This window comes from Pimephales promelas, chromosome 2 (assembly GCF_988280905.1).
Source record: "Pimephales promelas chromosome 2, fPimPro1.hap1.1, whole genome shotgun sequence".
NCBI classification, from domain to species: Eukaryota; Metazoa; Chordata; class Actinopteri; order Cypriniformes; family Leuciscidae; genus Pimephales; species Pimephales promelas.
The window spans coordinates 33,282,271-33,296,248 of NC_142770.1; the positions used below are offsets into that span (position 1 = coordinate 33,282,271).

The window sequence follows — 13,978 nt, forward strand, 5'->3', positions numbered from 1 at the left end:
CATCACTGGGAAATGAGAGTTAAATTATCTTTGTACACTGTGAAATAATTTGTTGCTGCATTAAATGAAGTAGACCTATAATCCAAATGTCTGGTTTAGTCATTTCAACTGTTAAATCTTGAGTAATGATAAATTGCTTTGTCTTGTGAAAGTAAAAACTGATAAACTTATGTTAATGTAAAAATATTTTGCCATGAGTTATCAATCACATTGCACTGGAGAGTGAAGAAAACTTCAGATGACTGTCCTTTGGAGGAAGTGCTTTAATTTAATTGATGGCTTTAATTGATTTCTACTTGTGCCTATGCCTATTATTTCTGACAAGAGTCCACATGTACAGAAAGGCCTACAGAAGAGTCTGCACACAGCAGTGATACAGAGGAGGGCAGTGTAGAGACAACTTTTGCTTTTTATTTGTTGCATGAGGCATGTGTGGCACAAACGACGCAGGGTTAAATTCATTCCCTAGATGAGTCTTCAACAGAAAATAGAGTATTTTGAAAAACAAAATCAGGGGGAGAAACAGAACTTGACTAAGAAAAAATTGCATTAGAAATAGAGTTGCTTCAAAATAAACTTCAGAGTAAAATCACACAGAGTACTATTGCTGACCTTGCATAATATCTTTTAAAAAGATGACTGAATAACTGGCTTTTCTTTACAAAGAACTATTGAAATAAAACTCTAAGCAAATAGAGTTTTGCAAATTTGTCTTGTCTTTTATTTTAGGCTTAATTAAACTTTTTTTTTTCTTTTTTTGATGTTGGCAGTGTTGTGTAATATGGCATATGCAATGTCACAGGCCCTGTCAGGTGCAACCCTCAGGCTTTTTAGACCCTGGAATCTTCCCTTTATTGGCCAAAGCTCATGTCATTGTGTGCCCTTGTCCTAGAGCTGCATTGTAACTGGTCTGGGGTTTGGGTCAGGGAATGGGGTCATAAAACACCTGTCTCCATGCAGGATCCTGTTGTAATCACCTGTTTAATGGAAAAATGCAGTTCTCAGCATAAGTGTATGTAATACCGTGAGTTTGATATTTATAACTTTCCTTACCATGTTCAAATAATGTTCATAAATGTGAATCTCTTAAAATTCTTGAGTCATGCACAGATCCTGGCCATTTTGCTTTCACACTGATTTGTGATATAGAACATGGTCACACACCATCTAAGAGATTTTACTCAATCAACTGCCTTTTAAAAAAAGTGATATAATATTCCAAATCTGGAATATTAAAAATTGTAATAGTAATATGGCTGCACTGTATAAGCCCCCTTTCTGCTCACAAAATCCCTTCATTGAGGCCTTGATGGGAACATGTGTGTAGTCTACAGTGTATGGCACCAATCACGTAAGTTAAGCCTGAGGGACTGTAAGTCATAATCGGCATGGTCATCATGATTGCATTATCTTCATTAAAAATTATAATAAGTTGGCAAAAAAAAAAAACTAAGAGCACTACTTTGTGAATGGCACGACAGAAAGCTTATCAAGTTCTCCGCATCTCCAAATAATTTTAGGGCAATGCAAACATTTTGTGCTGTTGTTATAGCCCGATATCGAATCGAACATTAATGTGCATTTCCAACAAAATAATAATGTATTTAAACGACACCCTCACGACGATCGTTTCACGAGAAAACAAAAATAAATCTCAGAAATTAAGCTACACTATCGCGCTGCGCTGAAGGACTTTCCGTATCAGCCGCGATCTAATCCTGTTTACATGAAATAAGCCTGCTCACGAGCAGGTTCAAGCTGACGGACCTGTTGCTATGACAGCAAGTCAAGGATGAGCGTCGAAGAACCAAACGATCCAAGATCATGGCAAATCGCCAACAATCAAATCCAGCTGAGTTAGCGACGTACGAAGAACGAGCCCCAGGTGTCATGATAGAATCAAGGAAGCAATTGCAGTTAACTCTTTTAATTAGAATATTGAAGAACACACAGAGTCAGTCCATAAACAGGCAAGAGATAGTGACGCAGGGGATCCGATGGTCAGGTGCAGAGTGCAGTTGTGAAGGTGGTGGTGAATCCAACGACGAACAGTATCCAAATGACAGAGAACAAGAACCAGAGCTGAACACGATAGAGCGAGACAGGAGACAACACACCGGGAACCACAAACAACGATCTGACAAAGGAGATGAGAAGTTGATGAGAATATATACACAAGATGATTAACTGCAGCTGGTGATGATGATTGCTGATGAGCGCTGATAGAGCGGCACGCCCCCCCATCAGCGCACACACACACAACAATAACAGAAACACGAGACGAGAAGTAGACATAGGATTTACCAACCGTGACAGTACCCCCTTCCCTAGGAACGCCTCCTGGCGTTCCCAGACTCCCTTACCTGCCGATTGTAATCATCGATAAGGGAGTGATCCAGGATGTCTCTAGCCGGTACCCAACTTCTCTCCTCCGGACCGTAACCTTCCCAGTCCACCAGGTACTGGAATCCGCGCCCCCTCCGTCTCGAGTCCAGCACACGATTGACCGAATAAGAGGGTTCCCCATCTACGAGACGCGGCGGGGGGGGGAACCGGGACTGGCGGATTAATGCGAGCATAAAAGACGGGTTTGATTTTGGAAACGTGAAAGACGGGATGAATCCTCCTGTACACTGGAGGAAGATTCAGACGGACTGTCACCGGACTAATGATTTTGGTGACAGCAAACGGGCCAATGAATTTGGGTGCAAGTTTATTCGAAATGGAACGGAGTGGAATGTCCTTAGTAGAAAGCCACACTTTAGAACCGACGACGTATACGGGAGGTCTCCGCCGGTGGCGATCGGCTTTGACCTTGGTGCGCGCCCCCACTTGGAGTAGAGTCTCACGGGCTCTAGTCCAAGTGCGGCGACACCGCTGGACGAAGGCGTGGGCGGAGGGGACCGCGACTTCGGATTCCAGACTAGGAAAGATAGGTGGCTGGTAACCTACACTACACTCAAATGGTGATAGGCCCGTGGATGACACTGGCAACGTGTTGTGGGCGTACTCCACCATAGACAACTGCTGGCTCCAGGAGGAAGGATTCTTGGACACTAAACATCGCAACGTTCTCTCCAAATCCTGGTTGGCTCGTTCAGTTTGACCATTGCTCTGGGGATGGAACCCAGATGAGAGACTGACAGTCGCCCCCAGCAGTCTACAAAACTCTCGCCAAAATTTGGACACAAATTGGGGTCCTCTGTCAGAGACCACGTCTGTCGGGAGGCCATGAAGCCGAAAGACGTGGTCAATGACACTCACCGCTGTCTCCTTGGCTGAAGGTAATTTGGGCAAGGGAATAAAATGGGCCGCCTTCGAGAACCGGTCCACCACGGTCAAAACTACCGTGTGACCCTGGGAGGGTGGGAGGGCGGTGATAAAATCTAGCGCAATGTGGGACCAGGGTCTCGAAGGCACCGGCAGCGGTTGAAGCAACCCATCTGGGGGTCGATTGGAAGTCTTGCCTGTGGCACAAACTGAACAAGCCAATACAAAATTTCGAACGTCACGAGACATGAGGGGCCACCAGAATCGCTGCTTAACCAAAAACATGGTACGACTGACTCCTGGATGACACGCCACATTGGAACAATGACCCCACTGAATGACGCTGGACCGTAAACTCTCCAGCACGAACAAACGGTTCGGTGGGCAACGAGTCGGAGGCGTTACCCCTTCTAAGGCCTTCTTGACCTTCGATTCGACCTCCCATGTGAGTGTAGAGATGAATAGATTCTCTGGTAAAATGCACTCGGGAGTAGACGGGCGATCGGAACGGTCAAAAATGCGCGATAAAGAATCGGGTTTGATGTTTTTGGAACCCGGGCGGTACGAGAGTGTAAATTCAAAACGTCCGAAAAAAAGAGCCCACCGAGCCTGCCTGGAATTGAGTCTTTTAGCAGTGCGAATGTATTCCAGATTCTTGTGGTCGGTCCAGACGATAAAAGGTACCCCCGACCCTTCTAACTAGTGGCGCCACTCCTCCAATGCTAACTTGACCGCCAACAATTCTCTGTTGCCAATGTCATAATTGCTTTCAGCGGGGGATAAACGGTGCGAAAAAAACGCGCAAGGATGCATCTTATCGTCTGAAGGAGAGCGCTGAGATAACACCGCACCTACCCCCACCTCTGACGCGTCGACCTCCACCACGAACTGACGTGATGGATCAGGGGTTATCAGGATGGGGGCCGAAACAAAGCGCCCCTTCAATTTGGCAAACGCAGCTTCCGCTGCGTCTGACCACCTGAACGTCGTTCTGGGGGAGGTCAAGGCAGTCAGAGGCGTGGCTAGGCGGCTGAAGTTGCAAATAAAACGCCGGTAAAAATTGGCGAACCCCAGAAACCTCAGTAGGGCCTTACGGGAATCTGGACTTGGCCAATTCACCACAGCCTTAACCTTGTCGGGATCCATGCGCACTCCGTCAACCGAGATGATGTGACCTAGAAAGGGAACAGACTGTGCATGAAAAACGCATTTCTCCGCCTTGACAAAAAGCCCATTCTCTAACAACCTCTGAAGCACTTGTCGAACGTGTTGCACATGTTCCTGGAGAGACGAAGAAAAAATCAATATGTCATCCAGATAGACATATATGAATTGATCGACCATGTCTCGCAACACGTCATTGACAAGTGCCTGGAAGACCGCTGGGCTATTGGACAAGCCGAAAGGCATGACCAAATATTCAAAGTGCCCCCTAGGGGTGTTAAAGGCAGTCTTCCATTCATCCCCCTCCCTGATGCGGACCAAATGATAAGCATTCCTTAAATCCAGTTTTGTGAAAATGGATGCTCCTTGCAACCTCTCGAAAGCTGAAGACATCAACGGCAAAGGATAAGTATTCTTCACCGTGATGTTGTTCAGCCCCCGGTAATCAATACAAGGTCGCAAAGATCCATCCTTTTTCCCCACAAAAAAGAACCCCGCCCCCGCTGGAGAAGAGGAAGGGCGGATGAATCCCGTTGCTAGAGAATCAGAAATGTATTTCTCCATGACCTCTCTCTCAGGGACCGAGAGTGAATATAATTTGCCCTTAGGCGGAGACGTACCTGGCAATAAGTCTATAGCACAGTCATAGGGACGATGCGGAGGAAGAGAATCAGCCCGAGACTTACTGAACACTTCCTTCAGCTCCCGATACTCCGTGGGCACGTTTGATAAATCCACTGTTTCCTCCTGTAACACACGAGAAGAGACAGACGGACAAGCAGACACAAGACAAGACTTGTGACAAAAACTGCTCCATGATGCTACTGATTTGAATTGCCAGTCTATTTTGGGGTTGTGACGGGTGAGCCATGGGTGACCAAGAACGATGGGGGCTAATGGAGTGTCCAGAATGTAAAAGGAAATAGTCTCTGAATGATTGCCTGAAGTGATGAGTGTGATGTCTTCGGTGATCCATGATATAGTGGAGAGTCTTTGGCCGTTGAGAGCGTGTACATGAATCTGGTGTGAGAGGGGTTTGAGGGGAATATGAAGTTTCTTAGCAAATGAATGGTCCATAAAAAAATTACCTTCCGCCCCAGAGTCCAGTAGTGCTCGACAATCGTGGAGGTGAGTTGACCATCGGAGCCTTACCGGGAGGAAGGTAGATGTCGATGAGGTCTTCTCGGCAGAGATCCCACCCGACAGTAGCCTCATTCTTACTGTCGGGCTGGGCCTTTTAACGGACAATTAAACGCCAAATGTCCCGCTCCACCACAGTACAGACAAAGGCCCAGGGATCTCCGCCTCTCCTTCTCCTCCCGGGAAAGCCGGGCTCGACCCACCTGCATGGGCTCGTGATCGTAGGTAGGGCTGACCGCTCCTTCGCCTCCTGAACGCTGCCCCTCGATGCCTCCAGAGAAACGATCGTGTTGACCTCGGCTCTTGACTCGAGAAAGGCGTGCATCCACTCTTAATGCCAGCGCGATGAGATCATTCAGCTTGGTGGGCAGGTCCAGGGCGTAGATCTCCTTCTGGATGCGGTCAGCCAACCCATGCAGGAACATGTCCCACTGCGCCTCCTCGTTCCATTTGCTCTCGGCTGCCAGGGTTCGGAACTCGATGGAAAAGTCTGATACTGATCTCTCACCCTGACGTAGTTCCGTCAACACCCTGGCAGCCTCTCTTCCTGATGCGGCCCGATCGAACACTCGCCGCATCTCATCGGAGAGTTTCTGGAACGAGGAACAGCAGTCGTCTTGGCTCTCCCACACAGCTGCCCCCCATAGCGCCGCTCTCCCAGTCAGAAGCGTCAAGACAAACGCCACTTTGGTTGCCTCCTCGCGGAACGTCCTGGGTTGCAGGGAGAAATGCATGGTACATCTGGTCAGAAATGCTCGACAAAAATTCTCTTCACCTGCATATGGCTCTGGAGTTGGAAGGCGAGGCTCTGACTGGGATGGGTCCGCTGGTGGTGGTGGTGGGGGAATCAGCGGTGCGGGTGGCGCAGTGGGAAGACGAAGGTGTTGAATCTGTTGGGTGAGCCCAGACACCTGCGTCACTAACGCCTGTACAGCGCGAGCTGTGTCGTTGAGGTTTTTCTCCTGTGTGTCCATACGTTGTAGACAGCTTCCCACAAACTCGTTCAGAGATCGCTGAGAGTCTTCCGCTGCTTCCATGCTTTGGTCAGATCGTTCTGTCATGATAGAATCAAGGAAGCAATTGCAGTTAACTCTTTTAATTAGAATATTGAAGAACACACAGAGTCAGTCCATAAACAGGCAAGAGATAGTGACGCAGGGGATCTGATGGTCAGGTGCAGAGTGCAGTGGTGAAGGTGGTGGTGAATCCAACGACGAACAGTATCCAAATGACAGAGAACAAGAACCAGAGCTGAACACGATAGAGCGAGACAGGAGACAACACACCGGGAACCACAAACAACGATCTGACAAAGGAGATGAGAAGTTGATGAGAATATATACACAAGATGATTAACTGCAGCTGGTGATGATGATTGCTGATGAGCGCTGATAGAGCGGCACGCCCCCCCATCAGCGCACACACACACAACAATAACAGAAACACGAGACGAGAAGTAGACATAGGATTTACCAACCGTGACACCAGGACCGTAAACTGGAGGGTCCTGTTAGCTACTTATGTTATCCTAAGTTAGCTACTTGTCAAATACATGACCATGATTTATTTTTGAAATTGTTTAATAATATTTTATTTTGCTTCAAGAAAGTCTTCAACATTTTGCCCTAAACTGTAAGGACAAGTTTTCACTTTATTTCTTTTTTTTTTCTTAACAGTCTTTGCTTGATTACTCAGACAGTGAAGACGACATTTTGTGTCCTAAAATGATGATGACATCTTATAAACGGGTATTTATTTTTCAATGCTACTACCATTTCTCTTTAATTGCCTCATACTTCAAAAGCATTTTTTTTGTAAAGCCTGTTTGCCTGTTTTGTCTTTCTTAGATGAGACCTGCAACTCATGAGGACTCTGATAATTACTCTGATAATTCCAGTGTAGATGAGAGTACAGACATTCAAGGTGACATCAGACTGAAACATACACCGTTTGCAACGAGTGAACAACGTTCCACTTGTACCACAACAATCAAAAGAGCAAAAAACACCATAGTAAGTGTTTATTTTATTATTTATTTATTATTCTATGACAGAGGATTAACTGAACTGGATGGTTATTGTCTTTCAAGGCTAGAAGGAAGATTGCTGAGCACTCAGATGTTTTTGATTCGAGCGAAGATTTATCTGAAGTCAGTGAGGAAGAGTACATTCCGGACACATCACAAGAAAGTAGCGATACAGATAGTAGCGCAAGCCTTACTGTTTCACTGAAAGGTAAAAGAAAGCTCCACACTTTGCCAGTCCAGTGCACTTCAGCTGAGAACAGAAGCACCAACTACAATCCTCAAAGCAGCTGTGACTTAGGGAGCCTCCAGAGCCATGGCGCAACCTCAGTTCCTGACAGTACAAGTTCAGTGTTTATTCCAGCTATCCTTAAAAAGAGGGATGGACTGAGAATGTATAGTAAGAGACAACATTGCTTTTTTGTGACCGTCCTTTTACGAAAATCGCTAGACACCTAGAGCGCAAGCATATGAATGAAATAGAGGTAGCAAAGGCTCTAAGTCATCCAAAGGGCTCCAAAGAAAGGCGAATGCAGCTTGAGTATTTGCGCAACAAAGGCAACTTTGCTTACAATTCTACTGTTATTAACACAGGCTCAGGACAGATGATTCCACGGAAACTGCCTAAAAAGAAATTTTTGCATTGCATTTACTGCCAAGGACTGTTCTTAAAGAAAACCCTGTGGCGAAATTTTAAAATTTGCAAATTCAAGCCTTCTGAGGTGAAACCAAAACCTGGTAAAACCCGTGTGCAGGCTCTTTGCAGCTTTGCACAGCCTCCCCCACCAGGAGTAAATCATGGTGTTTGGAAGCTGCTAAATGCCATGAATCAAGACCAAGTGGCACTTAAAGCTAGAAATGACTGGTGCATATTAGAGCTGGGGAAGCATCTTTACAATAAATACGGATCAAGAGTTAAAATGCATGAATACATCCATCAAAAGATGAGAGAGCTTGGAAGACTCCTTATATGTACTAGAGAGGTAACACCCCTTACATCTATCAAAGAGCTCATCCATCCCACAAACTTTATGCATGCCGTTAGTGCAGTAAAAAGAACAGCTGGATACATTGAAGAGACCAATATATATGAGAAGGCAAGTGTTGCTGTGAAACTTGGGCATAGTCTGAACAAAATCGCAATGCTTATTGAGTGCCATTCTACCATCAATGGAGACAAAGAAAGTGCAGAATTTGCAAATAGCTTCCAACAACTGTATCGAACCCGATGGCCTGAGTACATCTCTTCAACAGCGCGGCGAACAATGGAAGAAGCCAAGTGGAACTGCCCACATTTGCTCCCATTCACTGAAGATGTTAAACGTCTCCATGTTTATCTTGATGAGCAAGAGAAAATTTACCACAAACTTTTGTCTACACAGCCATCATCTCAGCATTGGTCAAAATTGTCCAAGGTTATATTGACTCAGGTTATGCTTTTTAATCGTAGGCGAGAAGGGGAAGTGTCACAGATGCCATTGTCCGCATACACCTCCAGCAACCAATCAGAAGCTCATCCGGATATTAGCATGGCCCTCACAGAGTTGGAAAATAAACTGTGTCAATACTTCAAGCGTATAGAGATCAGAGGCAAAAGAGGAAGAAAGGTTCCAGTGCTTGTTACTCCTTCAATGCAAGAGTCAATCAGCCTGCTAATTAAAAACCGGAGCAAGTGTGGAGTACTGAATGAGAACCCTTTTCTCTTCGCACGTCCGTCTGCAATGACCTTTTTCAGAGGCTCTGACTGCATCCGTGAATTTGCAGGTGCATGCAATGCTAAGAATCCTCAAACTCTAACTTCCACCAAGTTGAGGAAACAGATTGGTACCCTCTCTGAAGTTTTAAATTTGAGTAACACTGAGCTCGATCAGCTGGCTGACATCTTAGGCCATGATATTAGGATACATCGTCAGTTTTACCGCTTACCTGAGGGGACACTTCAGCTGGCCAAAATGAGCAAAATTCTTCTGGCCCTCGAAAAAGGACGCTTGGCAGACTTTAAAGGGAAAAATCTTGATGAAATCATCATTGATCCAGAAGGTACTATACACTGTTACATTACTTTTTATCCTTTATCTAAACTTAATTAATTTAAAGATATTGGTTTTGTTTTTTATAATTCTGTAATGGTTTACACAAATTGTTAGAGGGTTTTGGGTAGGGCTGCATGATTATGGCCAAAATGATAATCACGATTATCACGATTATTTGCTGATTTTAACCAAAAAAAATAGTATTTTTCACAAAGGCTAATTATATCTGCTTTTACATTCATATTGTGCTACATTCCTGCTAATGTACACATCACCTAGTCAGGCTAGTTAGACATTTTACGATCGATTTGCATTTTCTACGAAGGCAGTCTTTGCAGATATAGCCTCTCCTCTCGTTACGCACTCGGGCTCTCCTCTCGTTACGCACTCGGTCTCTCCTCTCCTCTCGTTACGCACTCGGGCTCTCCTCTCGTTACGCACTCGGTCTCTCCTCTCCTCTCGTTACGCACTCGGGCTCTCCTCTCCTCTCGTTACGCACTCGGTCTCTCCTCTCGTTACGCACTCGGGCTCTCCTCTCCTCTCGTTACGCACTCGGGCTCTCCTCTCCTCTCGTTACGCACTCGGGCTCTCCTCTCGTTACGCACTCGGTCTCTCCTCTCCTCTCGTTACGCACTCGGTCTCTCCTCTCCTCTCGTTACGCACTCGGTCTCTCCTCTCCTCTCGTTACGCACTCGGGCTCTCCTCTCCTCTCGTTACGCACTCGGGCTCTCCTCTCCTCTCGTTACGCACTCGGGCTCTCCTCTCCTCTCGTTACGCACTCGGTCTCTCCTCTCGTTACGCACTCGGGCTCTCCTCTCCTCTCGTTACGCACTCGGGCTCTCCTCTCGTTACGCACTCGGTCTCTCCTCTCCTCTCGTTACGCACTCGGGCTCTCCTCTCGTTACGCACTCGGTCTCTCCTCTCCTCTCGTTACGCACTCGGTCTCTCCTCTCCTCTCGTTACGCACTCGGTCTCTCCTCTCCTCTCGTTACGCACTCGGGCTCTCCTCTCCTCTCGTTACGCACTCGGGCTCTCCTCTCCTCTCGTTACGCACTCGGGCTCTCCTCTCCTCTCGTTACGCACTCGGTCTCTCCTCTCGTTACGCACTCGGGCTCTCCTCTCCTCTCGTTACGCACTCGGGCTCTCCTCTCGTTACGCACTCGGTCTCTCCTCTCCTCTCGTTACGCACTCGGTCTCTCCTCTCCTCTCGTTACGCACTCGGGCTCTCCTCTCCTCTCGTTACGCACTCGGTCTCTCCTCTCGTTACGCACTCGGGCTCTCCTCTCCTCTCGTTACGCACTCGGGCTCTCCTCTCGTTACGCACTCGGTCTCTCCTCTCCTCTCGTTACGCACTCGGGCTCTCCTCTCCTCTCGTTACGCACTCGGTCTCTCCTCTCGTTACGCACTCGGGCTCTCCTCTCCTCTCGTTACGCACTCGGGCTCTCCTCTCCTCTCGTTACGCACTCGGGCTCTCCTCTCCTCTCGTTACGCACTCGGTCTCTCCTCTCCTCTCGTTACGCACTCGGGCTCTCCTCTCCTCTCGTTACGCACTCGGGCTCTCCTCTCCTCTCGTTACGCACTCGGGCTCTCCTCTCCTCTCGTTACGCACTCGGGCTCTCCTCTCCTCTCGTTACGCACTCGGTCTCTCCTCTCCTCTCGTTACGCACTCGGGCTCTCCTCTCCTCTCGTTACGCACTCGGACTCTCCTCTCCTCTCGTTACGCACTCGGGCTCTCCTCTCCTCTCGTTACGCACTCGGTCTCTCCTCTCGTTACGCACTCGGGCTCTCCTCTCCTCTCGTTACGCACTCGGGCTCTCCTCTCGTTACGCACTCGGTCTCTCCTCTCCTCTCGTTACGCACTCGGGCTCTCCTCTCCTCTCGTTACGCACTCGGTCTCTCCTCTCGTTACGCACTCGGGCTCTCCTCTCCTCTCGTTACGCACTCGGGCTCTCCTCTCCTCTCGTTACGCACTCGGGCTCTCCTCTCGTTACGCACTCGGTCTCTCCTCTCCTCTCGTTACGCACTCGGGCTCTCCTCTCCTCTCGTTACGCACTCGGGCTCTCCTCTCCTCTCGTTACGCACTCGGGCTCTCCTCTCCTCTCGTTACGCACTCGGTCTCTCCTCTCGTTACGCACTCGGGCTCTCCTCTCCTCTCGTTACGCACTCGGGCTCTCCTCTCGTTACGCACTCGGTCTCTCCTCTCCTCTCGTTACGCACTCGGGCTCTCCTCTCCTCTCGTTACGCACTCGGTCTCTCCTCTCGTTACGCACTCGGGCTCTCCTCTCCTCTCGTTACGCACTCGGGCTCTCCTCTCCTCTCGTTACGCACTCTGGCTCTCCTCTCGTTACGCACTCGGTCTCTCCTCTCCTCTCGTTACGCACTCGGGCTCTCCTCTCCTCTCGTTACGCACTCGGTCTCTCCTCTCGTTACGCACTCGGGCTCTCCTCTCCTCTCGTTACGCACTCGGGCTCTCCTCTCCTCTCGTTACGCACTCGGGCTCTCCTCTCCTCTCGTTACGCACTCGGGCTCTCCTCTCGTTACGCACTCGGTCTCTCCTCTCCTCTCGTTACGCACTCGGGCTCTCCTCTCCTCTCGTTACGCACTCGGGCTCTCCTCTCCTCTCGTTACGCACTCGGGCTCTCCTCTCCTCTCGTTACGCACTCGGTCTCTCCTCTCGTTACGCACTCGGGCTCTCCTCTCCTCTCGTTACGCACTCGGGCTCTCCTCTCCTCTCGGACGCACTCGGGCTCTCCTCTCGGACGCACTCGGTCTCTCCTTTATTTTTAAAATATTTTTTTTATTTTAAATTAAAGTTAAATGATTGATTTTTTCACCCTTAGAGAATGTTACAGTGGACAGTGATTTAGAGGAGTCTACTTCCAATCCAAAAGGTAACAATTTTATTTAGCCAGTTTGTTCAAATTTATGTCCAGTTAAATTCTAAATTATGTTGTTTCTAGGGATGGCAAATTGGTTTGAAATGTGTGGTTCATCTTTAGATTCTTTTTCTCACTTTCTACTCTGGAAAGTGCATGTAGTCAGTTTAGTCTTTTCCCTCGTGATTTGCGCATGAGCCCGCACTCACCTCAAAACACTGTTGCCAACTTCTAAAGCCTGCTCAAAGTTGCTATATGTTGCTTAATGGGGTCATAAGCTAATTAGCATAATCATTGCATAATTCATGTAGTAATATTTGTCAAAAAAACCACCAATTGAGATTGAGAGAGCAGCTTTATTCGCTAGACTTAAACCTAAAAAATACTCCTGTATATATGGTGTATTTGGAAAATGCAGTGTTTTAAAATGATCTTTCTGCTCAAAATACAGATTTGTGTTATCAACCAGTTTAGCTATTTTCCTTAACACGCCCATCTAGGTTTTGGTACTGGAATGCAGTCAAAATGCAGTATGACATAATTCTGAGGTCCCAAATCCAATTTTCGAAGTAAAAACACAGTGTTACAGTTGTTTCGGTCACCTTTTGTCCCGACAAAATTAAAGTAATGGCTATATTTTCCAACCGCTGAATATGTAGACTTTTCCAGATTCTGACTAAGCTAGCTGCTGCAATAGTGACGTCACATGCATGCAATGATTACAAATGTAAATAGGGATCATTGGATTGTAAAATTTGTAGCAATTGTGCCTCTTTAAGATGGCAACTAATATTACAGAAATTTTATTAGTAATTAGTTACACTACTAGTTACCAGAGAAAGTAATTGTATTACTGTGCATTGCAAGTACTTGGTATAAGTATGATCCCCCATGGGTTAGAAGTAATTTTAAAAAACTGATTAAAAAAGATTACAAAATCCTCTTTTTATTCCAGTCCTCAGGACACACCTCCCAGAATATTTTAGATGACTCCCTAATTAAACACTAAGAAGCTGATAAGTTAAATCAGGTGTTTTAAATGGTCTAAGACGTCTCAATTCTTGTAGGTGAAGTTGAGAAACATTGCACTTTGTGTTCTTGAGTTATGTTGGTTGCACTTTAAACAGCATCGAAAAATAACAGATGAGGGGTAGGGTAGCTTTATTAATTTAATTAAGATGTGTTAATGCTCAGACTTGCATCATTTTTACTTCCAGAATGCACTACAGTAACATCACCACAGCACACTGAATGTGAAGACAGCACACTTCCAGTAGACCCAGTGTCCAAAAAAAGAGAGGTATGTTGATTTCGACTGATTGATGGTTCAAATGTTCTGCAGTTGCATCAGGTTTCTATTTACATCATGGTTTCTTTTAAGCATTTCAATATTAAAACTACAGAAGATTGAGATTATTTGTAACAATGAATGTCTAGAGCTGATCTCAAGGATCTGCATCTTGGACCGATTA

The 13,978-nt window shown here is 46.8% G+C and overlaps 1 protein-coding gene and 1 pseudogene across 1 annotated transcript; both read left to right on the plus strand.

The window, feature by feature from the left end:
- LOC120474894 (uncharacterized) overlaps positions 1–13,978 on the plus strand; it is a 328,303-nt pseudogene that overhangs the window by 228,875 nt on the left and 85,450 nt on the right.
- Positions 8,546–13,917, plus strand: LOC120480105 (uncharacterized). The gene is made up of 4 exons (XM_089132866.1): positions 8,546–9,637; positions 12,471–12,521; positions 13,724–13,806; positions 13,888–13,917. Exons 1-4 carry the CDS (start codon positions 8,629–8,631, stop codon positions 13,915–13,917), a joined length of 1,173 nt encoding a protein of 390 aa, XP_088988992.1. The 5' UTR covers positions 8,546–8,628.

What these genes read in the sequence shown, in the direction of transcription:
- LOC120480105 (XM_089132866.1), top strand. Translation starts at nt 8,629, where the DNA reads ATGCATGCCGTTAGTGCAGTAAAAAGAACAGCTGGATACATTGAAGAG. An exon ending in AATCATCATTGATCCAGAAG is followed by an intron (nt 9,638 to 12,470) that starts GTACTATACACT and finishes TTTCACCCTTAG; the next exon opens with AGAATGTTACAGTGGACAGT. An exon ending in GTCTACTTCCAATCCAAAAG is followed by an intron (nt 12,522 to 13,723) that starts GTAACAATTTTA and finishes TTTTACTTCCAG; the next exon opens with AATGCACTACAGTAACATCA.